Here is a 19,551-nt window from a genome sequence, read left to right as displayed (position 1 = left end):
TTTAACAAGGGTCCCTCTCCCTGCACATATGGCAGTCATTTAGAAAGCAGCGTGACCTGCCGTTTGATCTCGCCGCCTGGATGGAGACAACAGTTTGTCTTTGAAATGCATCGCTGCTGAACGGTTTCCCGCTTTCGTGCCATGGCATCACACAATGTTCCGATTGGTTCTTGTATCCTTCGACTCACCTACCACCAGTCAGGCTGTGGTTTCCTGCAGTTTTCTGCGTGAAGTGCTGGGTTGCTGATGTGGTCAGAGCTGCAGGTCGAGTCAACGTACAAGCTGAACGCCACTGGGGCTCCGTGCTACTAATAACAGGGCTTTGGGGTGGTGACCTCCCTGACACTGCTCTGACCCATCTCTTTTTATATGCAGACCCCTGACTTCAGCTGGACCGAGGGCAGAAAGCTCCGGAGAGCCTTTGGAAAACAAAAACGGAAAAATGTCAAAAGATCTGCTTTATTTATAAAACTGGTGTTCGCTGCTGAAAGAGTAAAAACTTTTCGCAGTGACGGTGGACTTGAATGAGTTTTTGGGCGTGACTGCACCATCATGTGGCTGCTGTTAGCTTAAACCTTGTTAGTAAAGTTCTTTTCCTACTTACAGACACAGTAACTCTCCTAGTGATGAATCTCTGTTCAAACAATGATATCCAGTCATTATGTTTAAATAAAGGCTCTTTTTTCTGTAGAAATACTGATTATATCTGCAGCTTGCTGTGGACCTGGATGCAGGTTTAGATCTGAGATTTCGTAGTAGAAGGTCGGTTCTTCTTCCCACAGAAGCGTGAATCCCAATAAGGTTTCATGTGGTGGGAACAGCAACGTGGAAAAGAAGCTGGTGCTGTGTGAAAGCTGCGGTGCACAGAACAATGTGTTCTTGGAAACTGATGTTTAACACCAGTCCAGAGGGCGTCTTCCTGCACTGCGGTTCCTCCAACTGGTTGTCAACATGACCCTCACTTTCCAGCACAAAGGCCAGTTCGCTGGCTAAGTCCTGCACACGCTCAGTGACAACAGACGACATTCAGTCAGCACAGATTCGCAGTGGTGAACAGAAAGAGAGGACACTAACCCTCCCGCTGTTACTGGACAGAGAAATGAGGGTTAACAGGATTCTGAAAGAAAGAGACAGTTTTACGGTCTGCATACACAACTTAATTATCAGCTTTTTCAGATTAAAACCAAACTCTCAACAACATATGTAAACATGTTAGTCTGGTTTAAATCTTACTGAGAGAACTGATAGGACTTGGACTAAAACACCCAGATACTGCAGGTAGGAGCTGAATTACCTGCTGGTTTAAATTCAAGCACATCCAGCCGGAACAAGTGTTCTGACCACGCCAAACTGTTGTCATACCAGGCTTTGGCCTGAGAACCACAAAATTCATCTCTTTTGTATGAAAGCAGCATCTTGAAAGGAACGCAGATCTGTCTGTCTGAAACTTTACATAAACCCTACTGGAGATTTAATTAGACGTTGCAAGTAATCCGGATCAGCATCTGGATTCAGGAATGATGTGAAGGATTCTTCCTCATTGTGAGATAGAACCAGTTTCAGTATATCTGCATATAACTCCACAATAAAGGGTGAAAAAATCCAGGAGACGTTCCCAACAGGTTTTCCAAGATATCAAAGATAGATGTGGATCCCGGCAATATTCTGGATACTACCATCCAGAACAGGAACGTTCATTCTGGATACCACCATCCAGAACAGGAACAACGTTCTGGATACTATCATCCAGAACAGGAACAACGTTCTGGATACTACCATCCACAACAGGAACAACGTTCTGGATCCTACCATCCAGAACAGGAACAATGTTCTGGTTACTACCATCCAGAACAGGAAAAATGTTCTGGATACCACCATCCAGAACAGGAACAACATTATGGATACTACCATCCAGAACAGGAACAACATTATGGATACTAGCATCCAGAACAGGAACAACATTCTGGATACTAGCATCCAGAACAGGAACAATGTTCTGGATACTACCATCCAGAACAGGAACAACATTCTGGATACTACCATCCATAACAGGAACAACATTCTGGATACTACCATCCAGAACAGGAACAACATTCTGGATACTAGCATCCAGAACAGGAACAACATTCTGGATACTACCATCCAGAACAGGAACAACATTCTGGATACTACCATCCAGAACAGGAACAATGTTCTAGATACTACCATCCAGAACAGGAACAACATTCTGGATACTACCATCCAGAACAGGAACAACATTCTGGATACTACCATCCAGAACAGGAACAATGTTCTAGATACTACCATCCAGAACAGGAACAACATTCTGGATACTACCATCCAGAACAGGAACAACGTTCTGGATACTAGCATCCAGAACAGGAACAACATTCTGGATACTACCATCCAGAACAGGAACAATGTTCTGGATACTACCATCCAGAACAGGAACAACATTCTGGATACTACCATCCAGAACAGGAACAACATTCTGGATACTACCATCCAGAACAGGAACAACATTCTGGATACTACCATCCAGAACAGGAACAACATTCTGGATACTACCATCCAGAACAGGAACAATGTTCTAGATACTACCATCCAGAACAGGAACAACATTCTGGATACTACCATCCAGAACAGGAACAACATTCTGGATACTACCATCCAGAACAGGAACAACATTCTAGATACTACCATCCATAACAGGAACAACATTCTGGATACTACCATCCAGAACAGGAACAACATTCTAGATACTACCATCCAGAACAGGAACAACATTCTGGATACTACCATCCAGAACAGGAACAATGTTCTAGATACTACCATCCAGAACAGGAACAACATTCTGGATACTACCATCCAGAACAGGAAGAACATTCTGGATACTACCATCCAGAACAGGAAGAACATTCTGGATACCACCATCCAGAACAGGAACAACATTCTGGATACCACCATCCAGAACAGGAACAACATTCTGGATACTACCATCCAGAACAGGAACAACATTTTGGATACCACCATCCAGAACAGGAACAACATTCTGGATACTACCATCCAGAACAGGAACAACATTCTGGATACTAGCATCCAGAACAGGAAAAACTTTCCATCACTGCAAGAGAACAAACATGCAACAAACACCACAATATAGCCGAGACACTGTGGATTAATTATCAGTGAATCTGGAATCTGATGGTGGATCCATATAAGATGGATGTAGGACCAGAACATCAGTCTGACCTCTCACGGGGATTTTCTAGTTGTTGGTTTTAGTTTTGTTTGGCTAAAGATGATCAGAGTTAGAGAAGGTAGAAGGAAAGAGAAGAAGAGTCTTATGGAGAGTAAAGGCTGATAGAAAAATATGCCACAAGCCTGCATTGTGCAGAAATATGATGTTCTACTAAACCCAAGTTAATAAAGTATTTCCTGGTTTCCATTCCACTTTAGTTAGTCAGTAGAAATGGCTGAGTTATGATTTCGGATGATGATCATGCAGTCTGGGCATAAAAACACAATCCAGCAGCCTCAGACCAGGTGAAAATACAAAACCCCCACTTCCACTGAGCTGTTCGATTTGGTCCGTAATGTCAGGTTCACCATTTGGTGTATTTCCATTATAAAACTGTCCCATAGAACCAACCCAAAACACACTATTTCTGGTCCCCCTTCAGTTGTAGGTCCATTGAAAATGGTTTGGTACGGTTAGAGCGGAGCTGCTGGCATCACACGATAACATCCACGCTGACTGGCAGACAGAAAAACGTCAACAAAAGCAAGCGAAACGACACAAACACTACGTTGCCATTCAGCCCACGTTCGGTCCATGTTGGAAAGGGTTGCAGGTCTGGTCTGGTCTGGTCTGGTTGGATCTGGTTGAATCTGGGACTACATACTTACCCAGCTACAGTTCTTTCTTTTCCATTGTCGTTTGTAGCGTCATATGTTGCAACGCTAGGTACCTGGTCTGAACTCTGCAGTCTGAATGCAGTCTTAATGAACCGCTGTGAGGCGGCCAGATGGATGGATGGATGGATGGATGGATAGTTAGATCGATAGATGGATGGATGGATGGATGGATGGATGGATGGATGGATGGATGGATGGATGGATAGATAGATAGATAGATAGATAGATAGATAGATAGATAGATAGATAGATAGATCATTTGCAGTAATAAAACTTGGGAATATTTCAAATGTATTTCAGAAACATGTCCTGGATCATAAGTTCTGTGTTATGGAAAACAATAATATTGTCTTACTGATTCTTAATCACAGCATTTTACCTGAACTTCCACACTGAAAGGCGTTTCTGCAGCAGAATCAGCGAGCATCGATCAGGAAACTGCAGGACTATCTCCACAGCTGGACCTCATTGTGTGTCAGCTTTCTGCAGGAGGGGAAACATGATGGTGAAAGTTTTTCATTAGACGGGTGTTTATATTTAATATGAGGGAGAAAAAAAGAAATATACTGGATTCCAGTAGCAAAATAATATGAAAGTGTTTGCGGTGAGATTCGCAGCTGTCGTATCACAGCTGCAGTTTTTAATTTTTTTTTTTTTTTTTTAATAAAGTAGGATGCTGGTTTCGCAATAACTGGGACCTTATGAGGTGGTCGCTGGCTTATGGTTCTTCTTAATGTTTCATCGAGAACAAACATAAATATGAGTCTTTGTTTGGCTGTTGGAACGAGGAGAGCATTTTGTCTCAGGGCTGGAGCTGCTGAGGGTCAGCTTGAAGCACAGACATGCAGCTGGAGCTCCAGCAGATTTCATCTCTCATTTCTTTTGTTTCCTGGTAGATGACAGAAGGGCGACAGTGCCAGGTTCACCTCCTCGATGGCAGGAAGCTGGAGCTGTTGGTTCAGGTAACCTTCCAGTTTGAAGCTTTAACACTCCAACTTCCTCCTGGTGTTGTTGTGTTTTTAGTGTTTGCATATAAATAACCTGTTTTATCCTGAACTTTTCCAGCCTAAGCTTTTGGCCCGTGAACTGCTCGACCTGGTGGCCTCACATTTCATCCTGAAGGAAAAAGAATATTTTGGATTGTGCTTTATAGATGACACGTAAGTGCATTTCCTCATGTTGCAGATATTTTAACAACATGAATAACTCAGCGATGACCAAGACATTTGTTGTTTACATCATTAAGACGACAAGTTTGGCTTAGCTGTATTGCATCTAGGTGATTTATTCTTTTATCTCCACTCAGTGGCCAGAATAACTGGCTTCAGCTGGATCGAAAAGTCCTTGATCATGACTTCTCCAAGAGCTCAGGGCCTCTGGAGCTCAAGTTCCTTGTGAGGTAAGTGCTGCCACTGCAAAAGCTTTCCAACTGTGGAATAGCCAAGTGCTTTTTTAATTTGCGATGCATAATACAACTGGATTTGTATAAAAACAAGTTACTGCGAGAGCTTTGTGTCCCTGGCTTTTGCTAACCAGCAGGTGGCAGTGATGGAGCAAAGAACAATCTTTACATCCACCAGTCTTATGTTGTGTCAATAATGCTTTAATAATAACAAATGCAATTATATTCTTATTCAAGTTAGCCATGCTGACCTAAAACAAACTTCTCGCAGGTTTTATATTGAGAAGATCACCCTTCTGAAAGAGAATACAACCGTGGAACTGTTCTTCCTAAACGCTAAATCTTTAGTGTTTAATGTAAGTCTTTCTTTTAAAAGCATTGTGTCTCTCATATTTCTTTTGGATATGTCATATAATTGATTTACACAGTTTACAGATTGTTTTTTGAGAAAATGGTTGATTGGCAAGACATAAAACATTATTTTTGGTAAAAGCGTATTTGACTGAAAGGTTGTGAGTAAATAATATGTTTATGTTTATGTTATGTAATATGTTTATGAACTGATAGCAATGCAGCAGTGATTGACATTTTATCAATAACTAACTTTTTGTTTTGTCTTTTTAGCCGAAATTTCCTTAAAATCTGTTATAATAACTACAGTAGATGCAGAGCTCTGATCAGTAGTAGAATGCTGCTTTCAGGGACTGGCAGAAATATTAAGCTTTTAATTTGTAAAATACATCAAAATATCCGAACATACACGCATAATGTTTTTATTACACGGTATATGCTTATAAAATATAAATTGAGTCTATGAAAAGTTACGAAAATGTACTAAAATATTTTTACTGTCGCATTTGCCACTAAAAGTAAGATAGAGGGCAAATATACGAGGATCACTTGAAGGCAGCACAGGATCAAACGTTGCAGGCTTTTTTTTTTCGCGGGGACAGCAGACTGGTCGCCGTGGGAGACGGAGACTGTTGAACCTGCTTTCGGACCGTACCACTTTACTGAAGGCGGGGGGGCTCCGATTTCAGAAAATGTCTTAACCATGGTCTTAACCTGGTATTTCTGTGTACATATGTGTGTAGGGAGTGACTAGATAACCAAAACGCGGACTAAACGTATCAAACAGTGCGCACAGACAGTTTTAAACATGATATTGCCTCCTCGGAAGTGGTTCAGTCGGTAACGGTGGGACCGAGGTACGGACTTGAAGTACGGGACGGGAGGGTTTTCTGTTGAGTCAAGTGTTTCAGGCAGAGAACACGGCTTGTACGTTTATTAAAACCACGCCAGTTTTATTTCCCCTTTTTTCATGACAGGAGACCATCGAAGTGGAGAGTGAAAATGTTTTCAAGTTAGCCGCATTCGCATTGCAGGTAAGAAAGAGTTTGTCGCAGCGTCTTGTGGCTGAAACGTTGTCATTCGCCCCAAACATGGGACGAAGTTAGCTTCCGATTCGTAATATGTGTAAGCGGCAATTCCGCTGAAATTTTGGAAAACGAGACTACATTAGACCAGGTCCTGACAAAAAACTACAAAACTTAGACTCTTCAAACCTGGACTGAAATATTCTACATACTATGTATACATACTATGCAGAGTCATTAAAACATACTTTCTGATTTGTGAAACCTTTATTGTATTTGTGAAAATGCAAAGTAGGCTCATTTTGGGACATTTTTTGGCATGTGGACCACATTAGACCAGGTCCTGAAAAAAACTGGACTGAAATATTCTACATACCACGCAGATTCAAGAAAATGCAGTTTCTGAAAATGCAGTCTTGTACTTTTTTTGTCAGGACATGGTCTAATGTAGTCTAGTTTTCCAAAAATTCAGTGGAATTGCCCTTTACACATATTACGAATCGAAAGCTAACTTCAACCTCGTGGGACGGTCGGAGGGGCACGAAGCAATTTACAACATTTATCTCATTCTTTGTAGGCCAAAGAAAATTAATCTTTTAGGTTTACATCGCCCTGTAAAATAAAAGCGAGCCTCGGTTTTGGGAGAGTTTATATAAAGAGGTTTAGTAAAAACTTGAGGCTTTAAAAAGTTGATAGTAACTCGTGTAGCGTTACCTTTGCGTGGATTCTGCAGGTTTCTTCTTACTCTCAATCTGCTTCTTTTCCTCTAAAACTGCCCTCTTTCTTTCCCCTTTGTTTTAAGGAGGCCAAAGGAGATTATACCAGGTAAGAAGTTACCGTTTATCTGCGTTATTTGATTATAATGATGTTGAAACAAAGGATTTTTATCATGCCAAACAGATCTTATTATGAGAAAATAGAGTTGCATGAACTTGCATTGCTTCTTTTGAAAGCATTTTAGTAAAAGTATTGATTTAGTATGTGCTGTGTCTTGCAGCCCTTTAAGAAAGTGCTCAGTGTATGATTAATATCTGTTAATGTACAACTTGGCTTGCTCAGATTGGATTTTTTTTTTTCTTTTTGGTTGTTGTTGGACCTTTCCCTGGATAATATTTGCCTTCATTTTTCTCCTCTTGTGACATTGAACTGAACTACCTCTGGCTCACTGCCATCCACATGGCCCACAGAAAGCCTGTAAAGCCAGAGTACTCCTGTCTTCCTGTCCCGGTACTGTCTGTGAGGACAGATGCAGTGTGTTTATATTGTCAACATGTGGCTGGTAGTTCACCGGACTTATTAATAAATGTGACAACTCCTGATGCATTCAATTTATGAGTTACACGTTCATACATGGTGATGCTCTCTGCATGATTTGGTTGGTTGCTCTGTGGTTAGATTCGTCATTAACTGTGAAGTATTGGTGAGAGTGTTTTGGATCTGGACTTCGCTGTCATTGACACTTGACCTGCTGATTAGGTGTGACTGAACAGGTTGAAGCAGCTGAGCGTGTGTTGTCTCTGTGCTTCTAAAGGGCTGTTTCCATTATGCAAACACAAAGGTTTGTGCACCGTAAGGAATAGCCTGTGTGCAGTCTGAATGGTGATGCATGCAATGCTGAAAATGCAGTTTGACCTCTTGTCAAACCACTCCCTTTGTTTTCCTGCAAAAAACAAACATAGCTTGGTAGCAAAATGCTTGCACTTATTAAATTGTGTTATTTTACAAGAACAGTTAGCCTTAAAACTATTTATAACTATTTATTACAGCTTCATAGCAGATTTAGGTCAAAGTGTTTTGATTTAAAACTACTCTGCAGAGATGTGTGGACTGTACAGCGTAAACTTTCTTATCGTGGGCGATGGGATCGGTTGCACTTTGTCCTGACTGAAAGCACAATAAAACACAACAAACCAGGTGGAGTCAGAGTGTGTGGGAATTCATGCGGATTTGACATTGCTCCAGCTTTTTTCAGATTATGGCCTCTAGATATTAAGTCTTAACCTCCCTGCTACCTCCCTCCCCTTATACAATGAATCTAATCTGTTTTCTTCCTCTGCAGGTTCTGCTCTTGCATTACAGAAACACACCCTAATAATAAATAGTGTAACTGAAGCAGAACATCATCCTACGGCAGTATTTCTCTTCCTTGTCAACTCTCTTCTTCATTTTTACGTCTTTGAGAGAACGGGTCCAGGAAATCCCCTCATGAAGCACATAATATAAATGTGTCCTCCCGGTATCGGCTCAGGTCCCGGAGCAGTGAGATTAGTGCTGGAGGAGTTGGGGAGCTCTTTAAGAAGGATGAGCCAGACCTACTGTCCGATTGCAGACAACTTGGCGTCAGGAGGACTCGCTGTAGTCATGTTGTTGTGGCGGTGTGGGCCAACCCCCTGCTGTGGGCTGAATTAATGCGCCATCAGGTTTCTCATTGTGCTAGAATTCCCTCTGCTAAGTCAGTATTGTGTTGTGTCCCACGCTGCAGGACGTATTTACACTTGCCGAGTGCAACAAGTTGCAGTTGTTCTCTCGGGGTTGGTTGAAGGGATTGTGGAAAACATAACTAAACAGATTGATGTCTTTAATTATAGTTTCTAAGAGCTACTGGGGAATTTTTTTCCTTTTTAATGTACGCTGCGGACGTGCAGACAAACTGATTTAAAATGAACTTCAGTGTGAGAGATGTTCAGTAATACACCCAGTTCATCCATAGTTCTATTTGCAGGTGCAGCCTGTAGTTAGTGGTTCTTTCACAGCAACCAGTCTCTCATTGTCCCCCCCCCCCCCTCCCTCTATGAAGTTAGCGAGTCTCAGCCCTGTGGAATAGCTGACACATGAGTATTATCTCTCCCACACTGGCTTCAGGAATGGCCCCCACGCTGCTGGAAGATAACAGACGTAGTAATGAATTCCAGATTGCTGACATGGCAGCGTGGCTGCAGCGTAGATCACCCCAACAACACCAGGCCCACCTCCCCATAAAACCTACGCCATCAAACGCACAGCCAAGTGCCGTAGCAGCAAAACCCAGTCAAGCAAGGAGAGCTAGCTACAGGGAAGAGGGATTCAAGAGCCTCTCTGCCCTTGCAGGAGATCACTCTTATTTCTGTTTAGTAAGCTGCTCTGTGGAACTGGATGTTTATGATTTTGTCCTTCTATGTCGAAGAGCGTGAAAGAGGAAGAGTTAAAAGCCTTTAAGTCACTGTAAGGTCAGCTTAAGATCATCCAATTGTCTTATTTACTCATAATGACGTTATTGTTACAGGCTTAGGTGAGGTTGTAATCATTTTATATTATATATAGTTTGACCTTCCCGTCAAAGACCTGTCTGAGAGGCAGAGGGCCTTTTTTTCTGAAACCAGCAGTACTTTTAAACACAAGCTGCCAAGTGCTTCTGAAAGGCTTTAGTTTCAGCCCTCAGTGAAGCCAGAACCCTGTTTGTCTGGCAGAAACTGTAAATGTTGGTCGCGTGATGGACTGCCGACCTGTCTGGGGTCTACCTGCCTGATGATCGCTGGGATATACTCCAGCTCCCCGCAAAACTTAATTAGACTAAGCAGAAGAGAAGATGAATGAATTGTAAATCCAGTCGGATTGGATGTCATCAGTGTTGCTTTCATTATGTAAGATTACTAATTAACCTGTGAAGGTGAATCCATTTTCTTTAGTTATTTAATTATAGAAACCAGTTTATTGTGGTTTATTAATATGCAAGATCATGCGGAAACGCAGTTGGAAGAAAAAAGAAAACTGGATCATTATAAAATGTTAAAGTTAGGTAAATGCAACATTAGAATTACTCTGTTATTATTATTTTTAAAGTGAAGATGAAATACACTTATAGGGCATTCAGGTGTGTGTTGAGGCACATCAGCACGGATCAGCTGTGGATGCTCACTAATCTTAAAGGTTTAAAAAGTCCTTTTCAAACTATCTGGAGAAAGAAACATTGATAAACATTCAGGTCAAGGTCAGACTGTAATTGTCAGATAATCTGCAGAAACCTAAAAGCTACATGTTAGAGGGTCAATAGAGGTGGATGGATTCAATATTTAATCGATTCTTTATGATGCAACACAAGCTGATTCAGTTACGATTCATAAATGTCATAAAAGGATTATTCCTAATAGTTAAATGACAGTCATACAGCTGGAAAGTCACACATAAAAGTCACACCTGGATACTTTAGGTAGACAGACTGATGCAACATTTGTTCTGTACGTGCATGGGCAGGACAACATCTGGTCTGAAGGCAACGTTTGGAAACATTTTGTTTTTTATGGACGTGAAAACAGACAAAACCTGAACAAGACCTACTCCATATGTACATAAAATCTAATAGTAATACTACAAACATGTTCTCCAGCCCAGGTTAGAGGAGCTTGTTGTTCTTAGTTATTGCCAACACAGTTTTCCTGAAGATTCAATAGAAAACAATCAACATATTATGAAAAATGTGTTTTGTATGTGTTGGATATATTTCTGCGTCCACATAAACAATTTTATGTAGCACCAGAAACGTAATCAGATTAAATTGTGAGAAGCCTGAGACGGCACACCTTCACGGTGTCTGATAGCAGGATAGATGTTTAAGTCCACATCAGTACAAAGAAGAGTATTGATACATATGGCCTGTTTGGAGAGACAGCACAGTTTGGGTTGCAAAGCTGCATCTGAACAAACCACCAGACTTCTGACACAGTCAACACGTCTGGTCGAAAGTCCCTGGCTTGTGGTGGGTGTGGTGGATGGCTGATGATTTGTACCTGCAGGACCTGAACGCCTCACAGTCACCAAGTTGACCATGAACTCCTCTGGTCTGACATTATGTCATCCAACAAGAAATACCCCAAACGCACTTTTAATTTCCATCAGAGAGTGGAGGAGAGCTGTGCATACAGGAAGAAGAATGGGCAGTAACTCCTCCGTAGACGGATCACATACAGTAGATGATAACTTTTAGTTACGGCTGCTAAAGTTTGGTCTACAAGCTGTTAAATCATAAGGAACTCTTCTTGTTCCTGTTAAATAAACAGTAAGGAGTCATGTTGTTCATATGAGGAGATATTTAGCTCTTTTTAAGAGAAGCAAAGAAGAGATAGGAGATTTGTTTCCTTTCATGTCCCAATAGTAAAAGTTTAGAAATGAGTGATGTGTTCATTATTTTTCATACGACTGTATGCTGATGCAGGGAACCGACTTTAAAAATATTTCTTTACAAGTCCCTTGAAAGGCTCCTGGTGATTTAAAGGCCCTGTGTGTGCCTTTGTAAATGAAATCTGGCAAGACATGAGTGAAAGTCCAGTTTAGTGTTGGCAGGGAGTGCTTCTCTTTATTGTGTGTATAAAAAGATGAAAACGCCCGACACTCCACCTTTTCCTAAATGAGAATGAATGAATCACTGCTGCCATGCTGGAAGAGTGAAATTCAGAAAGCTTTAACGTGTGGAAATATATATTCTTTGCACATTATAGAGTTTTGCTTGAGGTTGTTGTGTAAACATATGATGATGATGATGATGTGCTCACAGATCATATGTGAGACTTTCCTGCATGGTTTGCTCCTGCAGCAGAGCATCATGAGTTGTGGTTGACCCTCAGTGAGGGACTCTTCCAACCCTGAAGGAGAAATAAATAACTGTTTTCCAGTCAAAACAAATCTCCAAGAGACGAGGATGGTGAATAAAAATATGTTGTCTGTTGTTTTAGCACTGAGACTGCCACATCGGACCTAAAACAGCTACCAGTTCTGCCCACCAGAGTTCTGAGGGAGCATCCATCGCTCAATTACTGGTAAGATATCTGAGCTGCAGTCCAGTCAGAATACCAGGAAATCTGGCTTAACTCCATTTTTAACTAGAAGCACTCAGAGAGCAGACTTCCACCAGACCAAATGGCCACCTGCCTGAGAATGCTACGCTTAAAGCTAATATCACTATCTGTTTCCATCATCAGTACGATTAAACTTTACGTTACACATCAAAATAAAAAGAATAGCATTTTCTGTAATAGCAATAGCTAACCCAGTTGCAGTCATGGTTAGCCACCATCTGAATTAGCTGCAGTCTGTCTGAGCTTCAGTTTGCTTGTGTTAGCTGCAGTCTAGATTAGCTGCAATCTGGTTATCTGCAGTCTGGATTAGCTGCAATGTGGGTTAGTTGCAGTCTGGGTTATCTGAAGTCTGGATTAGCTGCAGTCTAGATTAGCTGCAATCTGGGTTAGCTGCAGTCTGGGTTAGCTGCAGTCTGGGTTAGCTGCAGTCTAGATTAGCTGCAATCTGGGTTAGCTGCAGTCTGGATTAGCTGCAGTCTAGATTAGCTGCAGTCTGGGTTAGCTGCAGTCTGGGTTAGCTGCAGTCTGGATTAGCTGCAGCCTAGATTAGCTGCAGTCTAGATTAGCTGCAATCTGGGTTAGCTGCAGTCTGGATTAGCTGCAGTCTAGATTAGCTGCATTCTAGATTAGCTGCAATCTGGGTTAGCTGCAATCTAGGTTAGCTGCAGTCTAGATTAGCTGCAGTCAGGATTAGCTGCAATCTAGGTTAGCTGCAGTCTAGCATCTGGTTTAGCCGTCAGAGTTAGCCACAATCTGGTTTAGCTGCTGTCTGGACTAGCAGCAGTCAGGGTTAGTTGAAGCCTGCGTTAGTTTGCAGGGGTTCCCAGCTCTAGTCCTCGAGGGCCACAATCCTGCAGGTTTTCCATGTATTCCTGCTCCAACACACCTGACTCAATCTGATCACTCATTGAGCATCCATTTAATGGGAGCCAGGCGTGTTGGAACAAGGAAACATCAAAAACCTGCAGGAGAGCCGACACCTCTGTGTTAGTGTATTTAACATCTCCCATCACCGTCGGTTTTTTATCTCTTTTGTGCCAGTGGCTGTGGAGATAATCTGTGGAGTTAAAAGCTGCAGTTGCACAAATAAATAAAGCAGAGAGTCAGTTTACTTTATTTTCTGTTCTTAATCATTACTTAACAAGCTGTCTAATATTCATCGCTCTGAATAAAGATCTGCCCTGTTCCACATTGCATCGGAGCTGCCTAGGCGTTTACAGCCTTTTGGTTGGGTCATGGCTTTGCTTCTGGCTAGACTAGTGACTGGACTGTGTTAATTACATTCACTCTGAAGGTGCTGACAGCATCAGATTATCTGACGTTCTGCTGTTTCTTCAGTCCACATCCACATGGCTGCTCTGCTGCGCGTCTTTTCTCCTGGTCATCTGAGGCCGCTTCTGACTGCCATGCACATAAATCACTTTTACATCCTTATTAAAATTACTGATGACATCACCATACATCTGCATCTGTGTTTATGTCAGTGTCGCTGGTAAGAAACAGTTCCAGTGAGAAGTAAATGGGATGTTTTGGTAAATTAAAAGAAATCAGCAGGCCAGCGGGCCAGACTGCATTTTTTGCATGAGCAGACAGAATGGGCTGAAAGAAAGAGTCCTCTCTTTCCCTGCACAACATTTTGCACTGGATGGGCTATTCATTAAATGTTTTGTCCTTCCATCCACAGCGAGGACAGAGTGGTTGAACATTACAAGAGACTGAAGGGACTGAGTCGAGGACAGGCCATTGTGCGGTAAGTTAACATGTGGTCCTCATGCCTCTGTTTAACAACTCAGAATCTTATTTCCTGTTAACCTTATGTGTCTGTGCCATGGTGGCTGTAGTAGTAGTAGTAGTACTCCTGTAGTAGGCTGCCTGCCAACCACTGGATGGGTTTTTTCCCAGGACCTGATGATTTGTGCCCTTGAATTGATCAGTGTGCTCTCACTGTGTCGCATCTGAAACAAATCGATCTGCCTGCCACTACGAATGACTGTGGCCTCTCCATGACCGTAGCTTAAATCCCTCTCTGTCTGCTATAGTACAGCCGCCGGGTGACAGTGATGAAATGGTGTTAACCTGCTCCTCTTTCCCTCCAGGTATCTGGCACTGGTGGAATCACTGCCCACATACGGAGTCCATTATTACCCAGTGAAGGTAACAGCAGCACCTAGAGTCACATTAGCTTAGTCAAGCATAGCCATTAGCTTAACATGGGATCACTTGTAGAACCTGGAGAATGGTAGAATTTGTTAATATGAGGCTAAACTAGCTGTTTTCTCGGCTAAACTAAATGTTTTCATGGTGACTTAGGCTAAATGGACAAGAAAAACAGGATGAGAGTCAAAACGCTGCAGCTTTTTGTCCATGTGATGTCATTTGCACCTGCAGGACTCATGTGTCCTCCAGGAGATCAGAGCTGGCTAAGAAAAAGAGGGGAACACCAAACATGTCCAAGAGGATGCTGTCCCAAGTGTCTTTAGAAAGCATGAAAAAGATGCTTCCATTTCTAGTGAAGTTTCGCAGCCTGAGGAGCTCCTATCAGACACACCAACTGAGTAGGACCTGGTCCATGTCCTGGTTGTCTTGGAGATAATCTTTCAATATCTTGGTTGTCCTGGAGAAGACCCGCACATGTCCTAGTTGTCCTGGAGACGATCTGTCCTTGTCCTGGAAATGATCCATCCATTTTTGGCCTGTCTTGGAGACGGTTCATCCATATCCTGGTTGCCCTAGAGATGGTCTGACCATGTCCTGGTTGCCCTAGAGATGGTCTGTCCATGTCCTGGTTGCCCTAGAGATGGTCTGTCCATATCCTGGTTGTCCTAAAGATGGTCTTTCCATATCCTGGTTGTCCGAAAGAGGTGTGTCCATATCCTGGTTGCCCGAAAGAGGTGTGTCCATATCCTGGTTGCCTTAGAGATGGTCTGTATATATCCTTGTTGTCCTAGAGATGGTCTGTCCATATCCTGGTTGTCCTAGAGATGGTCTGTCCATATCCTGGTTGTCCTAGAGATGGTCTGTCCATATCCTGGTTGTCCTAGAGATGGTCTGTATATATCCTTGTTGTCCTAGAGATGGTCTGTCCATATCCTGGTTGTCCTAGAGATGGTCTGTCCATATCCTGGTTGTCCTAGAGATGGTCTGTATATATCCTGGTTGTCCTAGAGATGGTCTGTCCATATCCTGGTTGTCCTAGAGATGGTCTGTCCATATCCTGGTTGTCCTAGAGATGGTCTGTCCATATCCTGGTTGTCCTAGAGATGGTCTGTCCATATCCTGGTTGTCCTAGAGATGGTCTGTCCATATCCTGGTTGTCCTAGAGATGGTCTGTCCATATCCTGGTTGTCCTAGAGATGGTCTGTCCATATCCTGGTTGTCCTAGAGATGGTCTGTCCATATCCTGGTTGTCCTAGAGATGGTCTGTCCATATCCTGGTTGTCCTAGAGATGGTCTGTCCATATCCTGGTTGTCCTAGAGATGGTCTGTCCATATCCTGGTTGTCCTAGAGATGGTCTGTCCATATCCTGGTTGTCCTAGAGATGGTCTGTCCATATCCTGGTTGTCCTAGAGATGGTCTGTCCGTGTCCAGCCTGTCCTGTTGACGGTCTGTCAATGTCCTGGAGGCATTCTTGTTGGATACTCGTCCATGTCCACAGAGCAACGGAAGGACAGACTGTGTCGTTTAACAGAAAAAGGTTTTCATAAGGAAAACAGATGTTTTAAGGTTCTGATCTCAGCTGGTTGAGACAACGTTTTATCCCGGCTACAGACACCACAGCTCACCATGCAGCCAACAACACAGGTTTGATTCCTGATCTGGAGCCCTCTGCTGCCTGTCCCTGCCTCTGTCCCTGACCACTGTCCTCTCCAGCAGCTGTGTCATAAAGGCATGTACCATCTGGACATGTTGGACTGTTGAACTGTTGTACATCCACATGATAAGACATGTCTGTCCTTGAAAACATGATGCTGGAACAAATAAAGCAGATCTTAGAGGATCCTGGTTCACCGTTAACTAAACCGCAGCATCACCTGGTGATCAGCTGATTTCCCTGTTTGCTGCGACTGAATCTGGTGCGTTGCTGTGTTTAATCTGTTCTGATGAGAGGAATAAGCTGCTGATTCATCCATATGAAGTTTGCTGCTTTCACTCTCACCTGTTTTTCCTGCCAGACCTTATTAAAGGAAAGTGTCTGAGAACATCAAACAGCCGCGTTATAACGTCTCAGTCAGGCTCGCAGACTCTTTAAGATCTCCTCTTGTGCTCCTCTAAGCCTAATGGGGTACTAGCTTTGCTAACAGGCCTCCCACCAATAAAGCTCTTGCTAATGAGTGGTGGTGTGTGTCTGTATATTTCTGTGCACATTTCTGTGCAGGACAAGCAAGGAATACCGTGGTGGCTGGGAGTGAGCTATAAGGGCATCGGCCAGTACGACCTGCAGGATAAGCTGAAACCCAGAAAGGTACGTTGACCCTTTTTATATCGGCTGTGTTTGCCACAAATATCTTAACCATCATTTGGAAGGTGGTGAATTAGATACCGCACGTTCCACAGTTTTACTTCTTTCTGTGGACAGTGTGAGGATACAGTTCTGGGAGGGTGTGGGCTTTATAAATAAACCTGGCAAAGCTTCCTAACAACTCAAAACCCCACTTAGAAACTACCAGATAGAAGTAGATCTGAAATCGCTACATTTGCAGCAAATAGAGCAGCTGTCATGTCCACATCTCTGGTCAGCAGGTTAATGATCCATCCAGACTGTAAATAGACGTAATTAAAACTGTGCTTCCCATGCCAAGAGAGAGGAATGCACATGGGGAAAATATTTTGGAGTGTCACTGTGTACTCGCTGCACTCTCAAGGCTACAAGTCAGAGCAAACAACGTGAGAATCAATATTAGCCGAACAGGAATGAAGTCAACAGACAGCTGAGACTGATGATCCAGACTACACATGTTCAATCCATCACTACTTTTTAAGCTGATTTCATGTTGTCGTGCCACAACTTTCCTGTCTGCCAGCGCCTTTGCTTTCTTTGAGGAGTGTTATTTAACCATGTCTGCTCCTACATTAGACCCTCCGTAGCTGCTGTTATACGGCAGCAACCTGTTGACATAGCAGGGTGTTGTGTTACACTCCCCGCCCCTGCTAGCCGAGGTGGAACTATGCTGTTCTGTGGGAAGCTGCGGGGCTCTGGGACCCAGCTTGGACACATGCCAGCCTTGCTTGGAGTTTGGGGGGAGCGGAAGCAGTGAAAGTATTGAGGTGCTAGAAGGGTTTATCACAACCAGACACATCTTTCCAATCTCAGAAGTTTTTTTCTTGCTTTGGTTTTGCTGAGAAGTGGAGAGATTTGTCTGCTTCTCTGTTCTGGCTGCTAACCTGGAGGCACTTCTTTGTGTCTTGGCTTGTCTTTGCACTCTGCCCTGGACCTCTCAGCATGCAGCTTTCTTTATGCTAATCTGTGTGGACATAAAACAATACAGGACCCTTTTTTGTGGAGGGAGGAGGGGCTGCGATTAGCTTTCGTGTTGGAAGTCAGATAACCGCTTTGTCCTGCAACTGAAGATTTTATTTCCACTGCAAAAGTTTCCATTTTTATGAAACTGTATCAAGCTCAGCATGTTAAAGAGGCAAAAGTTGCTTTTGTTCAGCTTGAAAAGTAGCAGTAGGAGCCACACTTCACATCATCTCTCTTTTTTTTTTATTTATCTCAAACACAAAGTACAAGAACAAAAAAAAAAATCACATTTGTATAACAGTGTACCTTAAATGAGAAGGAGCAGTAGGAAGCCCAAGGCTTATTTAGATTATATTATTGACTTATTTACAGTCTTTTCTCCTTATTTACAGGCTTTTGTTTAACACAATTATATCTCAAACCTTTACATACTGAATCATCAGTGAAATGACTAAATTAAAACAACAAATTAAATTATGAATTGTTTTCTTTTTTATATTCATCCAACCACAATTACTATATTTTTTTTAAAAATTGAAAATATTAATACATGATTTTAAAACATCACTTAATTCATTCCACAAGTTTACTCCATACATCTGCTTTTTAGGGCAGTGTGTACATCTGACTTCTGTAACATGGCTTCACCTCGCAGACTGTACGCAGCAACTCTGTCTTTAAACATCTTTTCTGATATATGACTTCTTATTACTTTGATCATAAATTAAGCTATTTTAAACTTAACTAAGTCACAGAGTTTAAGGCAACGTACTTTCAAAAATAAATTATTTGTATGATCTATGTATCCTGCGTGATTGATGACCCTTATGGCCTTTTTTTGTAGAATAACTAGTCTTCCTCTACGTGAATGTTAGCTGGAGCTCCTGAAGAGACGTGAGACTGATGCTTAAACACAGAAAGACAAAAGCCAGACTTTTCCTTCTACCTTACCTTCCCCTCGGTGTTGCTTGTTACGACACTGATCCAGCTACACCAAAACAAAACGTTCTCCGATTGTGAAAAATGTTGGTGTGATGTAAAGGACGGGGTTCCTTCTGGTACCCTTGTCCAGTCAGCTTTTCACAACTTGATGCGTCATGTTGTATCAACGTGCGGCATCGCCAGCTGGCCAGAGCCGGTATGTGATGAGCTATTTGAAGGGAGTGGCAGATCATGTGAGTCACGGCTTTTCACACATTTTCATTCATGTATGATATTTTTTGTGGCCTAACTAACTACCCTAGGTGGGGTGGGGGGGTGATGGTGGTGGTGGGGGCTTAGTTTGTGGGTGTGAGCTGCATCCAAACAGCCTGATCCCATCTGAAACCACAGGCATTTCTGGCAAACTTCCACCCTCCTGTAATTAGACTTTTGGCTAAAAGAAGAGCCATGTAAATGCAGACAGCATGAATTTATGTCCCGGTTTCACAATGAAAACCACAAACTTGTTTAAAAAAACTGGAATTATGTTGAATGAATCAGGTGAGTTTCACTGTGTTAACATCTCATTGTGAAACATATCGTAGTATTTACACTACACGTATCCAAGTAACTGTGAACAGAAA

The 19,551-nt window shown here is 42.5% G+C and overlaps 1 protein-coding gene across 1 annotated transcript in view; it reads left to right on the top strand.

Moving 5' to 3' along the window:
• Window positions 1-4,814: 4,814 nt before the first annotated feature.
• The window catches only part of frmd4ba (FERM domain containing 4Ba), a gene marked incomplete at its 5' end in the record, with an annotated part of 28,039 nt that continues 13,302 nt past the window's right edge, over window positions 4,815-19,551 (top strand). The window contains 10 exons of the mRNA XM_079242449.1: window positions 4,815-4,880; window positions 4,984-5,078; window positions 5,225-5,317; window positions 5,592-5,676; window positions 6,649-6,705; window positions 7,499-7,521; window positions 12,402-12,485; window positions 14,209-14,274; window positions 14,621-14,678; window positions 16,901-16,987. Of these exons, the coding sequence (XP_079098575.1) occupies window positions 4,815-4,880; window positions 4,984-5,078; window positions 5,225-5,317; window positions 5,592-5,676; window positions 6,649-6,705; window positions 7,499-7,521; window positions 12,402-12,485; window positions 14,209-14,274; window positions 14,621-14,678; window positions 16,901-16,987 (714 nt within the window). The remainder of the gene's footprint in view (window positions 4,881-4,983; window positions 5,079-5,224; window positions 5,318-5,591; window positions 5,677-6,648; window positions 6,706-7,498; window positions 7,522-12,401; window positions 12,486-14,208; window positions 14,275-14,620; window positions 14,679-16,900; window positions 16,988-19,551) is intronic.

This window comes from Telmatherina bonti (genome assembly GCF_933228915.1).
Source record: "Telmatherina bonti genome assembly, chromosome: 6".
Taxonomy (NCBI): domain Eukaryota; kingdom Metazoa; phylum Chordata; class Actinopteri; order Atheriniformes; family Telmatherinidae; genus Telmatherina; species Telmatherina bonti.
Note: the sequence above shows the minus strand (reverse complement) of the source record. Positions and strands in the feature narration are given on the sequence as shown.